Source organism: Squalius cephalus (assembly GCF_949319135.1).
Source record: "Squalius cephalus genome assembly, chromosome: 13".
Classification (NCBI taxonomy): domain Eukaryota; kingdom Metazoa; phylum Chordata; class Actinopteri; order Cypriniformes; family Leuciscidae; genus Squalius; species Squalius cephalus.
In genome coordinates, this window is record NC_137134.1 from 15,590,592 (window position 1) to 15,605,301 (window position 14,710).

At 35.8% G+C, this 14,710-nt stretch overlaps 2 protein-coding genes across 5 annotated transcripts; both read left to right on the forward strand.

Annotated features, from left to right (window-relative positions):
* Window positions 1-1,150: 1,150 nt before the first annotated feature.
* On the forward strand, window positions 1,151-5,892 carry LOC307170385 (uncharacterized protein). 4 transcript variants are annotated; one of them, XM_079891473.1, is made up of 10 exons: window positions 1,160-1,409; window positions 2,532-2,634; window positions 2,743-2,843; window positions 3,153-3,500; window positions 3,586-3,810; window positions 3,923-4,249; window positions 4,408-4,617; window positions 4,703-4,793; window positions 4,891-4,944; window positions 5,080-5,892. In XM_079891473.1, the coding sequence occupies exons 3-9, from the start codon at window positions 2,795-2,797 to the stop codon at window positions 4,940-4,942; spliced, it is 1,302 nt and encodes a 433-aa protein (XP_079747599.1). In that variant the 5' UTR covers window positions 1,160-1,409; window positions 2,532-2,634; window positions 2,743-2,794; the 3' UTR covers window positions 4,943-4,944; window positions 5,080-5,892. The 4 variants fall into 4 exon arrangements, with proteins under 4 accessions (XP_079747600.1, XP_079747602.1, XP_079747599.1 ...); XM_079891475.1 differs by having other exon boundaries at window positions 4,709-4,793; XM_079891474.1 differs by lacking the exon at window positions 2,532-2,634 and having other exon boundaries at window positions 1,151-1,409.
* On the forward strand, window positions 2,563-14,690 carry LOC307170387 (uncharacterized protein). Its single transcript, XM_079891478.1, has 9 exons — window positions 2,563-2,630; window positions 9,729-9,829; window positions 10,239-10,586; window positions 10,671-10,898; window positions 11,011-11,337; window positions 11,477-11,686; window positions 11,770-11,857; window positions 14,206-14,260; window positions 14,353-14,690. Coding segments are annotated over exons 1-9 (1,548 nt in total). The 5' UTR covers window positions 2,563-2,628; the 3' UTR covers window positions 14,542-14,690.
* The last annotated feature ends 20 nt before the right edge of the window (window positions 14,691-14,710 follow it).

Consider the following 14,710-nt stretch of genomic DNA (forward strand, 5'->3'; position numbering starts at 1 on the left):
ATACGTTAATAACACAATCAAAAAGTTTGCACCAAACTGTGGCAGGAATGTCTGTTTGAATTTACTTTTATAGCAAGGTAGTCCGATTGTAGGGTCAATCAGCTATATTTGAGGCATAAAGATTAAACATACATTTCAAATTATAATAATGGTAAACCCATCAAAATGATAGTAATGAGAAACACATCAACATGATTTGTTAAAATAAGACTGATTACATTTGATTAAATGATTCTTAAGATCTATAAAGATTAATTGATAAAACATAAACCAATTATAAAACATAAGCAAGAAATATATATTTTTATTTTCCTGATTCATCACTAAGATTCATGCTGTTGGTTATTGAATGCAGCATAAATGTTTCTTTGTATGATTTCCCATAATCCTGTGCCTATAACAGAGGTGTCAAGTAACAAATACAAGTACAAATACTTCGTCACCTTACTTAAGTAGAAATTTGGGGTATCTATACTTTACTGGAGTAATTATTTTTCAGACGACTTTTTACTTCTACTCCTTACATTTTGACGCAATTATCTGTACTTTCTACTCCTTACATTTTAAAAATAGCCTCGTTACTCCTATTTAATTTCGGCTTGTCGTCGTAAAAAAAAAAAAATAAAAAAAAAGGCCAATTACACAAACGGTTTAGACCTGACTCCCGCCTCCTGAATACACATCGCTAAACTGATTGGCGTTGTGGTGTCTTTTTAACTTGTGAGAGGCTGTAGTCACATTTGTGCGCAGCGACAAAAGTCCTCCGAGAGAGAGAGAGAGAGAGAGAGAGAGAGAGAGAGAGAGACTTTAAGTAGTTTTGAAACAAATACTTGTATACTTTTACTTGAGTAAAAAGCTTGAGTTGATACTTCAACTTCTACAGAAGTCTTTTTAAACCCTAGTATCTATACTTCTACCTGAGTAATGAATGTGAATACTTTTGACACCTCTGGCCTATAAAAAATAAAGAAAATGGCATCTGATGATGCATTTTACATTATTATATAAATGTGTGTTTCCTTAAACTTAAGATTCCCAAAGTTATTTCAGGAGAAATAATGAAATAATATTTGCCTAATTTATGTGGTTCTGTAATATTTTTTATTTTGTCTATTTAGATTTTTATATAATAGGTGGTTTGCAGTCACGTGATTGTGATGACGCGCGAAATTCAGATGGAGGGCAGGAAGTGAAGAGCGGAATGGACGAGATGGAGGAAAGTCTGTACTGTACTACTTTAGACGCTATTACAAAAGAAAGATATAACAAAAAAATCTAAACATATGTTGGACGTGATCTTTACGTTATGAAGAGGAGCGATTTTTCAACTGAATTGAAAGATTTGCCTGTAACGGTTACAAACCCAAAGAAAAGAGGAAACAATTACTTTGACTAAAGTTCGGAAACTGGTACGTTACACAAACATACTAGCCACATAAGTTGTATTAACTCACCTTTGACGAAGTGATCACTGCACACACGGGCATTTTCCGATTCGGCTCCTCCCGACCGCAGACGTAGGTTTGCAAGCAGAGTAGGCGGCCAGCCGATTTTGTCGGGGCTTCAGTCCCGAATGTATTTTGAAATTTTGACTGACAAATATGAAACCGGACAATAGCCTATTGTAAACCTCCGAAATCATAAGTTGCCTTATTTCATTGTGCTATGGCTTTGCTGCTGTCTTTGACTGGTGATTGTTGAAATCTGTCTCACACAGAGAAGCACCACGTGAGTGATTTCAGCCTATCCTAGATTTCTCCAGGATTTGCGCGCAACAGCAAACAATCTCACAGCAATTAATTTTTTTTTTTATAAATAACGCAGTCAGCAGCGCCGCACAGTCCTCTGTCAGATGAGGTGTTGTCACGGTATATGTCCGAATATAAAACTCAGAAACACGAACTTTCCTGTCGTGTCAGCCGTGCGCTTGAGGCGCGCACTCTTCAATATCACACACTAATGCAATCAATACATCTAGCCTAAATTGTTCATGACATTCTTTTAACTATAAGCAACCCAATTTGTCTAGATATGTAATATTATTTCCTTTGTATAATGAGCTTGTCTTTGTTTTAAATAATATTGTATTTTTATTGTGAGTGCATGTGAACTGCTGCACAGTCGTGTGATTTAGTCAGCTTGATTAACATTATTACAATATTCCTATTTAACACAAATGCTCTTTGCTAATTATAGAAACTATAAGCAAAATTGAAAAGTTTGATCGATTTGAGCAACCATAAACGACGCAAAACATATAGGCATTTTGAGTTTGTTATAGTGCTTCCTAAATGTAGCAAAACACTTCCTGCCCTCCATCTGCATTTCGCGCCATGGCAACAAAGTGACGTGACGTCATATGCAAACAAGCTATATTACCTAAAAATAGAAAATAATAAGACTCAAGGTTTAATTAATTTAAACTGATTAATACGATCATGTATTATAAAGGCTAATACTGACTTCCTGAGCTGAGTTTGATAGTAAACATTTAAGCATCTCCTTTTTTATATTTTTAATTTGTGTGTTAGTAAGAAAAAGGAAGGAAATAAGATCATCTTCAGAGTCTGCACAGCTTTTAAAATAGACAGTGGAAACTACAACACCAGAGAACAACAGCAACACGTAATGTAGGTAAATCTGTCATTTTAAACATGACTTTCTGAAGTGTGTTACTGTGTTCATGATTCTGACTGTAAAGTCAAACTCAGTCAAACTCAGTGAGTGTTTTATTTTTCTCAGGACGAGCAGCTCTGTGTGATTCACTGAACATCTGAATGTACAGAAAGTGAACATGAACTCCAGACTCTTACCTCTGATCCTGCTGCTGCTGCACAATACAGGTTTGAGAATTATTGTGTCTTATTCTCATCTCTCATGTTTTAATGTGGCTCTAATTATCTTTCACATGTTCCAAAAGTGATTGTTTTGATTTGAACTTAATGTCCAGTAGGTCTGAATGTTGGAATAGTTTAACTTTCCTCACTGTTCTCCAATGTCAGTGTATTTAAAAAATACTTTTTTGAGCATATTTAAATTTGAACTAAATTGATCATCATGGTTGGGTGTGTGTGAGCTGCAGAGTCTGGACTGGATCTCTCCTCTGTCTGTATGTAAACTTCATCTCAGTAATGAAATGTTTTCTTGTTCAGGCTTCGTAACATTGGACCGCCTCTCTGTGTCCTGTAGTCTAAAGAATATTTGTGCCGTGAAGGGGTTTCAGGAGACACTGAGCTGCTCTTACAACAACACCAACATCAAAACTGTGTTCTGGTTCAGCCGGAAACAGAGTTCAAACTGGAGAAAGAGTGATGAACCTGAAGATTTGACTTTAGACTCGGACTACTCAGGACGGGTGAAGCAGGAGTTCTTTTACACCTATTCAACACTCACAATATCAGACCTGAGAGAGAGAGACTCTGGAGAATATCAGCTCATGTTCATCATGAAGGATGGAGTTAAACGTCTCAGCTCAGCCGCCGTCAATCTAACAGTCACAGGTGAAACTGAGTCTAGATTCTGGTCACTTCAGCTGTTTTCAGTTGTCATGTGATGAAGTTTTTCTTATTTTTTACTTTAATTCAGAGCTGCAGGTGAGAACTAATCCTGAAACTACAGACTCGAGAGATCAGAGAGTAAATCTGACCTGTGACTCTTCCTGCACCTCTGGAGATTGGTATTACTGGATGAAGGATGGAGAGTTTTTAAAATATACAGAGTCTCGCGACATGCTTGTGTCACCCAGCACAGATGCTGGCAGATATTCCTGTTCTGTTGATCGTAACTTTAAACATCACTCCTCTTCTGTGTGTGAGTGTCAAGTAATACACAAAATGATGGGACTGTTTGTTCATCCATGTGTATATTTAAACATGTTTTAAAGTAAGTGTGAGTTTTACATGTTAATCTGTGACTCTTCCAGGTATTTCTAAGAGTGACTCCTGGGATGTGTCTTACTCCTCTAGAAGAGTCTGTGCTTTGATGGGCTCAACAGTAGATATTTCCAGCACATACTCACATCCCTCTGGTTATACTGTAAGTGAAAGATTCTGGCATTCCGGTCCTCCTGGCCACTACACGGATCTGCGTGAGGAGCATCAGTTCGCTGGTCGTGTGGAGTATGAGGGAAACACACTGAGAATCAAAGAGCTCAAGATGAACGACTCTGGAGAATATAAATTCAGGATCATCACTGACACAAAAGAAGGAAAATACTCTGGATCACCTGGAGTCATTCTTACTGTTACAGGTAACTGATCATGATGGATTTGATAACATTTTAATGAGAAGATTCACAGAAAATGTATTGCCATCAAGAATACTACTACAATTATAAAGTTTTTGTTTTCCATGTCAGTCAAAATCAATGTTAAGCCCAACTTGAAGTACTTCAACTCTGTTTTTCAGATACGCAGGTGATAAGCAGCCCAAACATGATATCAGAGGGACGAGAAGTGATATTAAGCTGTTCAACTAAATGCACTCTGAACAACAATCATACTTACATCTGGTACAAGAACGGACGGCAGGTAACGGATGGATTCACTAAAGCCAACAAGCTGTACCTGGACTCAGTCAGCAATGAAGAGCTTCAAGAGTATTCCTGTGCTGGAGAAGGTGACGCATCTCTCATGATACATGTGCTTTAGTCTGAAATGATTGTTTCTCTGATAGTCATGATTCACTTCTTTGTGTTGTGAAGATCCAGTGGACAGCACAGCGTTCAGCCATTATACAGTCATTCTGCTGGTGTTTTTACCTCAGTTTCTCATAATAGCGGCTCTGTGGATGTGGTGAGTAAAACATCCAGTGAAATTCACAATTGAATGATGTACCGTGAATATAATTAAATTAATTCAGATTATAAGAATGTGAATTATGATTCAACAGGTTTTTCATCAGAATGCATCTAATCTCAAAATCAAACGGAAGACAAAAGTGAAGGTGAGAAATGATGTATATAGAGAATCTGCTATAAGACATGCAATGATAAACACTGTGAATATATTTAATGTCTTTCTATTTGTCTGTCTCTGAATCTGATGCTCCACATCTGTTCATCTGCTGTCTGTCCATCAGAGCTGGTGGAGTGATGATGTCATTGTGTTCTTCCATTGTGAGCTCATCACCTAGCAACAGTCAGAACTATCAGCAGTGATACTGTGATGTCATATATAGTGACTAATCAATGACTGAGCAGTCTTCATAATCAAATAAAGCTAAAATGATATGAAACTTTTTTTTTTTTTCTCTCTCCTTATGCTTAATGTAAGAAGTGCTTTCAATAAACAAAATTATTTTATTCTATAACGACCATATACAGTGTTGGGGAAAGTTAAAAGTACTGCATTACAATATTGAATTACTCCCTGAAAAAGTAACTATTTGCATTACTGTAAAGTAGTCAAGTTTTAAGAGAAGGCAAGTTTGCAGAGAACCCAAGTGCAGTTTATTTACAAAACGTGATCAAACATCATGGCATGGCATGGCCATGGTAACAGAGAAATGGTTACAGTGAAACAATACTTGACAAAGACACATGGTAAACATGAGAGCTTAAATTCACTACACTGATGACTAGACAAGGGTCACCTGTGCACAATGAAACATTGACAGCATGACAGCACAGAACACATGGCAGGATCACATTACTAAAACAGGGGATCACATGACAGACATGAAACAAAACCAAATCAAGACGTGACAATTGCTTACTTTTCTCATGTGGGCTGGACTTATTTGTTTGTTTTTATTAACAAGAATGTAACGAATGTAAATGCCCTTTCACACCTAAAGTGAAACCCTCAGGCTGAAGGCAGTGCAAATTCACACTTGAACAATAAAGGGCGGAGCTCAAACAAACCTTTAGAAATTCAACACTCTCACTTTAGCAATAAAAAAAATAAAAAAATAAATGAAAACAGAAATGTGATGTTTAACCAAAGTCATTTTTGCCTATTGGTATGTGAATTGGATCATCAAAGGTCAGCAGTAAAGACACTGGTTAATAAATTGAGATTAATGCACAAAGTATATTTGTGTAATTTACAGTAACATATTTAATTATTTCAGTTTTGGGTAATATTCTGAGTTTGCATTTCACAGTTTTTATTCATTTTGAGGAATACTGAATCTGTTTTGTGTAAGTGAGATAGTCTAGGTAGTCTTACTCCTGATTTCTCTCAACATGGGGACAGGAGAGATGTCAGGTCAATAAATGAGAAACAGTAACTTGCATTACTTATTTGAAAAAGTAACTCGGATATTTGTTGTAAATTTAAATGTAATGTGTTTCTTTAAGTACTTTTGACTATACTCTGATTACATAACTTGCATGCATTACCCCTAACACTGATCGTATATTGATCTGTCCTATATGGGGCATAGCCTTTGTGCTGTTTATCTTTATCTTATGATTATTTTATTATTGTGCTAGTGTGCACTTTTATATTTTATATTTCAATAGAAAAAATGGAACCACAGTAATGATGCCTGTCATTGTGGAAAACAATTTCTTCATTGCCTCCATTATCTGTGCTTAACTGTGAAGACAGTGCCACCTTTTGGTCAGGAGTATTTAAATGTTCTTGTGAAATGTTTAAATGTTCAAAATGCTTGAATACTTCCTAAAATCCTGTGCATTCAGTAGAGTTCAGTAGAGTACTTCAGTAAAGTGTCTTCTGGTGCAGTTGAAGGAACTTTTTTTCATTTCTCTTAACTTGATTCCATGTTTCCATAGTTCATGGGAGACAAATGAAAACCCAAACTTCCTGGTCCCTTCTGTGCTTTATTTTGGCTAAAGACGACAACTGACTTGTCATTTATCAAAAATTATTTTAGAAAAGAGGAAGGAAATAGCAGTGTCAAAATTAATTTTAAAGAGATAGTAGAAATGACACCCTATGGCAGGGGTTCTCAGGGTTTACTTTCCTGCATAGTTTAGCTCCAACCCTTATCAAACACACTTGAACAAGATTGCTAGAAATGTACGTTCACACCATGTCGTAATTACTATAATAATGAGATTCCAACTTGTGAAAAACATCCACGTCCTCGTAGAATGCGTAGTTACAACTTGCAAACTCTGAATTCTAGGAGAGCTCTGACTTGTACCACCTGACCACTGCAGATTCATTTAGACATTGACCTCTTAGAATGATGTTTAAAACCTGATGGTTATTGGTAATGTTATGGTTATCGTTCTTGGTGTGAAAGGGATTTTAGTGTGGAAAACAGCAAAATCAATAAACATAATAAGCAGGAAAAAGACTGTGTCCTCTTTTGTGTTCTCATAGTCCAAGATCAAGCAATGCAAAGCAAACTCCTGTTTAACAGCTTGCAAGACTTCATTGCTTCAGTGATTTGTGTTTTTTTATTAGCCAGGGAAATAAAGGCATCATCAGTACCATGTCCTGAGAGTATCCTAGCAGTTTAGAGACGACAAAATCTTTTAAATATCCTATATACTGAAGGGGAAAAAAGTACAATTTACTTAATTTTTCTTTTGCGAGTTTTTGCACTCAGATTTTAAAGTAAATTTCTGGTTGGACCCCCTTTTGCCTTCAGAACTGCCTTAATACTTCATGGTGTAGATTCAACAAGGTGCTGGAAATATTCCTCAGAGATTTTTGGTCCATATTGATATTAGTTATGTGGTGTTGTTGTTGTGTGCCACCTTTTCCTTCCTTTTTACCATATTGACATGATAGCATCACGCAGTTGCTGCAGATTTGTCGGCTGCACATCCATGATGCGAATCTCCTGTTCCTTCACATCCCAAAGGTGCTCTATTGGACTGAGATCTGGAGAGACTGTGGAGGTCATTTGAGTTTGGTGAACTCATTGTCATGGTCAAAAACAATACTCAGGTAGACTGTGGGTTTTAAACGATGCTTGATTGGTACTAAGAGGCTCAACGTGTGCCAAGAAAATATCCCTCAGACCATTAAACCAGAAGAAGCCTGAACCCTTGATACAAGGCAGGATGGATCCATGCTTTCATGTTGTTTGTCAAATGTCATCTAAACATCACTGCACTCATCAAACCAGACAACTTTCCAATCTTCTATTGTCCAACTTTGGTTATTTAAGTTCCTGTTGCCTTTTTATCAGCTGGAACCAGTCTGGCCATTCTCCTCTGTCCTCTGGCATCAACAAGGTCTTTTCGCCAGATCACAGAACTGGATATTTTCTCTTTTTCAGACCATTCTCTGTAAACCCTAAAGATGGTTGTGCATGAAAATCCCAGTAGATCAGCAGTTTCTGAAATACTCAGACCAACCTGTCTGGAAACCAACGACAGTGCCACATTCAAAGTCACTAAAATCACCTTTCTTTCCAATTCTGATGCTGTTTCAACTTTAGCAGATCGTCTTGACCAGCCTAAATGACTAAATCTATTGTGTTGCTTATGTGATTGGCTGAATAGATATTTGCATTAAAAAACAGATGTACCTAATAAAATGGTCGGTGAGTGTATGTGTATATATATATATATATATATATATATATATATATATATATATATATATATATATATAAACTTTGACACTCTCGTCTTGTTCTGTCTCTTTGGCAGCAAGCTGAATGTGGTGCAGTCCGTGTGTAAAGCATTTGGTCATTAAAGGTCTTGTTTTGTACCTGCAATTTTGTCATCATTTACTCACCCTCACATTGTTCCAAAACTGTATGAGTTTCTTTCTTGAACACAAAATAAAATATTTTAAAGAATATTGGTAGCTACATACAGTTTCTGGCAATGATTGACTTATTTTTTTCCTACTATGGAAGTCAATGGGGTCCATCAATTGTTTGAATACCAACATTCTTCAAAATATCTTCTTTGGTGTTGAACAGAAGAAAGAAACTTATACAGATCTGAACAAGGTGAGGGTGAGTAAATGATGACAGAATTTTCATTTTTGGGTGAAATATCCCTTTAAATTTGTATCTCTCTTGAACTTGAGTTTTTGTGTTTATCGACCTTTAGCTTTTTATATTTACTGTAGGTCAGAGAGAAAAAAAAAAAAATCATACAATAACATTCTGTCTTCTAAGATTCATGCTGTTGGTTATTGAAGGCAGCAAATGTATCCTTCTCTGTGTATGATTTCCCATAATCCTGTGGCAATAAAAAATTAAAATAAACAAAAGGCCATCTGATGAAATTGAAATTAATATGTAAATGTGTTTCCTTAAACTTATGATTCACAATGTTATTTCGGAAAAAATGATCAAGTAATATTTACCTTTAATTTATGCAGATCTGCAATATTTAATATTTAAACTTTTTTTGTCTATTTAGATTTTTATTTAATATTACTTAAAAATAGAAAATAACAAAACTCAAGGTTTAATTAATTTAAACTGATTATTAACAGATCATGTAACATAAAGGCTAAAACTGACTTCCTGAGTTGAGTTTAATAGTAAACATTTTCTGAAGTGTAAGCATCTCCTTTTTTTTTTTTCTTTTTTTTGTATTAGTAAGAAAAGGGAAGGAAATAAGATCAGCAGAGTCTGCACAGCTTCTAAAGCAGACAGTAGAAACTACAACATCAGAGAACAACAGCAACATTTAATGCAGGTAAATCTAATCTTTAATTGCATTTAAATATTACATTAAAATGTAATTTTAAGCATGACTTTCTGAAGTGTGTTACTGTATTCATGATTCTGACTGTAAAGTCAAACTCAGTCAAACTCAGTGAGTGTTTTATTTTTCTCAGGACGAGCAGCTCTGTGTGTTTCACTGAACATCTGAATGTACAGAAAGTGAACATGAACTCCAGACTCTTACCTCTGATCCTGCTGCTGCTGCACAATACAGGTTTGAGAATTATTAATTCAGAATTGAGAATATATCTTATTCTCATCTGTCATGTTTTAATGTGGCTCTAATTATCTTTCACATGTTCCAAAAGTGATTGTTGATATGTTGATCATTATATCATTTTCACAGTTTAAATCATTTAAGATCAGTTTAGTTAAGATGAATAAACTTAATGTCCAGTAGGATTGAATGTCAGTCTGAATCTAGGCCTTTTTTCTGTTTCTGTATTTAAAATTGGAGTGGGTGTATAGATAAGTTTAAAATGAATTTTTGACCATATTTAAATTTGAACTAAATTGATCATCATCATCATGGTTGGGTGTGTGTGAGCAGCAGAGTCTGGACTGGATCTCTCCTCTGTCTGTATGTAAACTTCATCTCAGTAATGAAATGTTTTCTTGTTCAGGCTTCGTAACATTGGACCGCCTCTATGAGTCCTGTAGTCTAAAGAATATTTGTGCAGTGAAGGGGTTTCAGGAGACACTGAAGTGTTTTTACACCAGCACCAACATCAAAACTGTGTTCTGGTTCAGCCGGAAACAGAGTTCAAACTGGAGAAAGAGTGATGAACCTGAAGATTTGACATTAGACTCGGACTACTCAGGACGGGTGAAGCAGGAGTTCATAAACAGTGGTTTAACACTCACAATATCAGACCTGAGAGAGAGAGACTCTGGAGAATATCAGCTCATGTTCATCATGAAGGATGGAGTTAAACGTCTCAGCTCAGCCGCCGTCAATCTAACAGTCACAGGTGAAACTGAGTCTAGATTCTGGTCACTTCAGCTGTTTTCATTTGTCATGTGATGAAGTTTTCTTATTTTTTACTTTAATTCAGAGCTGCAAGTGAGAACTAATCCTGCAACTACAGACCCGGTAGATCAGAGTATAAAACTGACCTGTGACTCTTCCTGCACCTCTAAATATTGGTATTATTACTGGATGAAGGATGGAAAGTATTTCACATTTACAGTGTCTCGTGACATGCTTGTGTCACCCAGCACAGATTCTGGCAGATATTCCTGTTCTATTGATAATAACCGTAAACATCCCTCCTCTTCTGAGTGTGAGTGTCAAGAAATACACAAAATGATGGGACTGTTTGTTCATCTATGTGTATATTTAAACATGTTTTAAAGTAAGTGTGAGTTTTACATGTTAATCTGTGACTCTTTCAGGTATTTCTAAGAGTGGCTGCTGGGATGTGTCTTACTCCTCTAGAAGAGTCTGTGCTTTGATGGGCTCAACAGTAGATATTTCCAGCACATACTCCCATCCCTCTGGTTATACTGTAAATAAAACATTCTGGCATTACGGTCGGCCTCGTGACCTCAAGGATCTGCGTGAGGAGCATCAGTTCGCTGGTCGTGTGGAGTATGAGGGAAACACACTGAGAATCAAAGAGCTCAAGATGAACGACTCTGGAGAATACAAATTCAGGATCATCACCGACAGGACAGGAGGACAATACTCTGGATCACCTGGAGTCATTCTTACTGTTACAGGTTTGATAACATTTTAATTAGAAGATTCACAGAAAATTTACTGCCATCAAGAATACTATATTCCATTTTATAGAGGTTTTGTTTTCCATGTCAAATCAGTGTTAAGCCCAACTTGAAATACTTCAACTCTGTTTTTCAGATACGCAGGTGATAAGCAGCCCAAACATTATATCAGAGGGACAAGAAGTGATATTAAGCTGTTCAACTAAATGCACTCTGAACAACAATCATACTTACATCTGGTACAAGAACGGACGGCAGGTAACGGATGGATTCACTAAAGCCAACAAGCTGTACCTGGACTCAGTCAGAAATGAAGAGCTTCAAGAGTATTCCTGTGCTGTAGAAGGTGACACATCTCTCATGATACATGTGCTTTAGTCTGAAATGATTGCAGCGAGTGTTTCTGATATGATTAATTTCTGCTCACAGACCAAAAGGAGAGCACAGCTCTAAGAAACACTGCAGTCGTACTGTGTGTGTTTTTGACTCTTGCGTTCTTAGGAGTCCTGTGGTATAGGTCAGTAAATTTTGTTTTAAGTTCTAGGATTTTGAAAAACATAAAACATAAAATTATGAGCTAAGTAAATAGATAAGATTCTGCACTATTTTGTCACAAATTAAATTAAATCTGTTTAAAATGTTGACTCAAATTGTAAAATAATGTCATGCAATTTGATAATAAATAAATATAATTGGTAACACTTTCTATAAAGTATTTATAATGCATTACTGTATAAGGGTATTCCTAATGGTTAATAATACATGCATTATAACAACCTTATAATATGTTGGATCATCTTATAAATAATAATAACAACAGGTAAAATACATTATAATACTTACCTATTTGTGGTTATAACTTTTAAGAGTATAATGCATTATAACCCCAGATAAAGCCTGCATTTATATTGCATCATAAGTGTATTCTTAATGCATTATAATACACACATAATGCTTGGAAAACAACCTTATAGTGTGTGGTGTATCATTTCATAAATGATCGTAACAACAGTAATAATACTTACCTATTTGTGGTTATAACTATCGAGTATGATAATTTATAACACACAATGAATGTAATTTTGTCCACTTAAGTTATAATGGATTCTATATCCCATCTTTTACTTTCACAAGTCTCATATCTTGACATTGTTTACTTAGATCTGCACAGTATCACTTCATCTTATGAGTGCTCTTTTACTGCTTAAAGTAAAGTGACAAAAAAGTTTACTTTTAAACATCTAAAAAGCATTATAATGTGGTCATAATATTTCTAAGTGGTCTTTGTCTGCTTTAAGTAAAGTAACAAAAGTTAAGTCTTCTTTTAAACAGCCATAAGATATCATTAAGTGGTTATAAGACATTTCCCTTAAAGTAAAAATCAAAGTTGTGAGGAAACGTACAAAGGAACAATACATTCACAATGTAAATCATGTTTTATTAATAACAAACTGTAAAATTACGAGGCTTTGCCAAATCTAATACATATGTAGTAATATAGGGAAAAAGCATGTAGATTTAAAGTAGATTGCAAAAAGAAACTCGAAGGTCATTCCCTTTTGAACAAACATTTTCAATTGATATTTAGGAGTGTTAGTGTCCTATCTTGCACCCAGCACAATTGATTTTGTGCACCGACGCATGTATCATTCCTATTTTGCACCCGACGCACAGCGGACGTTTCCCTCCACAGACGCACGCCGGTAAATTAGGGAATGAACTTGCGGTCCCGGGGACGATTCAGCGAAAAGAGGAGGCATGTTCCAGCACAAACAATCCGCCATGGAACAAGCGCGCCTGCTCTTAAAGGGAATGTGAGATGACGCTCTGATAACGTTTATTTCACGTTACGCCCAAACCACACCTATGAATAATGAAGCTACTTCAGACCAACCCATTTTAGATTTGCGTCGGGCGCAAGAGTCAATTATCCCGCTGGTATAATAGCAACAGTGCCCGAGATCCGCCCACAAAGTTACTTGCGTTTGATACTTGCGTTTCAGATTGTTAAATAGGGCCCTTAAAGTGTGTGCAGCTAACTGTTTTACTTATTTATTTTTATGTCCAGCTTATTGGTTATTTTTGTTCTTGTCTTGAAGGTGCACAAAAGTGCACAAAAATATGTTATTTTACAGTCTGGTTAACCACATTCATGTAAGTTCTATTTTCTAATGTCAGGCGGCCAAGAATGTGTTAGCAGTGGTTCCTGGCACTTTCAGTGGTTCACTGGTTCTTTGTTCATATTTGTGTGTTTCCAATTAGGTTAATGTTCATTTCATTTTGACCTAGTTTAAAGGGATAGTTCACCCAGAAATGAAAATTCTGTCATTATTTACTCATTAGTTTCTTTCATCTGTTACACAAAAGAAGACATTAAAGAATGTTGGTAATCAAACAGCCATAGTAGGAAAAATACTATGGAAGTCAATGGGTGGGGGTGAATAATTGTTTACATCATTTTTATTTTTTGGGTGAACTGTCCCTTTAAGCTCACTGGAAATGGGAAGAAACTACAAAAATGTTCAAAGCAAATGTCTTATAACCACTTCATGATATCTCATGGCTGTTTAAAAGAAGACTTAACTTGTATTACTTTTATTACTTTTATAACTTTTATTACAGACAAAGACCACTTATACATTTTATGACCACAATATAAAGCGTTTTAGATGTTTAAAAGAAGACTTTGTTTTTGTCATTTTACTTTAAGCAGTAAAAGAGCACTCATAAGATGAAGTGTGATACTGTGCAGATCTAAGTAAACAATGTCAAGATATAGGACTTTGGGACTTTGTGATACTTTTTTTTTTTTTTTTTCTATTAAATTTGGACCCCACTGTGTATATAAATGGTTGTTTCTTTAAGGAGGAGAAGGTGTGCCCTGTCTAAAACCAACAGGGTTGAAAAGGAGGAGGTGCTGGTGAGAAAGGCTGACACTAAATTTAGTTTTACACACATTTATTTAAAAAGTTAACTTTTCTTACTTATTTATTATTGTGTTTCCCCCACCAGTATGACTCAGTACACGATAACACTGCATCCTCCAACCTCACGCAGAAACCAGATGCCGACAATCAAGACATTCAATATTCCAGCATTAGTTTTAAAACAAAAGATGCATCTTCAATCCCTACAGCCTTACGTGACACAGACACCACAGAAACAGAGGATGTCCACTATTCCACTGTCATGTTCAAATAACACACTGTTACCCCCTAGTGAGCTGTTTACATTATTGTATTTGGGATATATAAATTGCATAATTTACTGTTGTCTTAACCCCAGCAACCGATTTCCTACACTTTGTATCGTATAACTCTGCACTCATAATCGATAAAATAATTACAGCTTAAATCAATATTTCATGTCA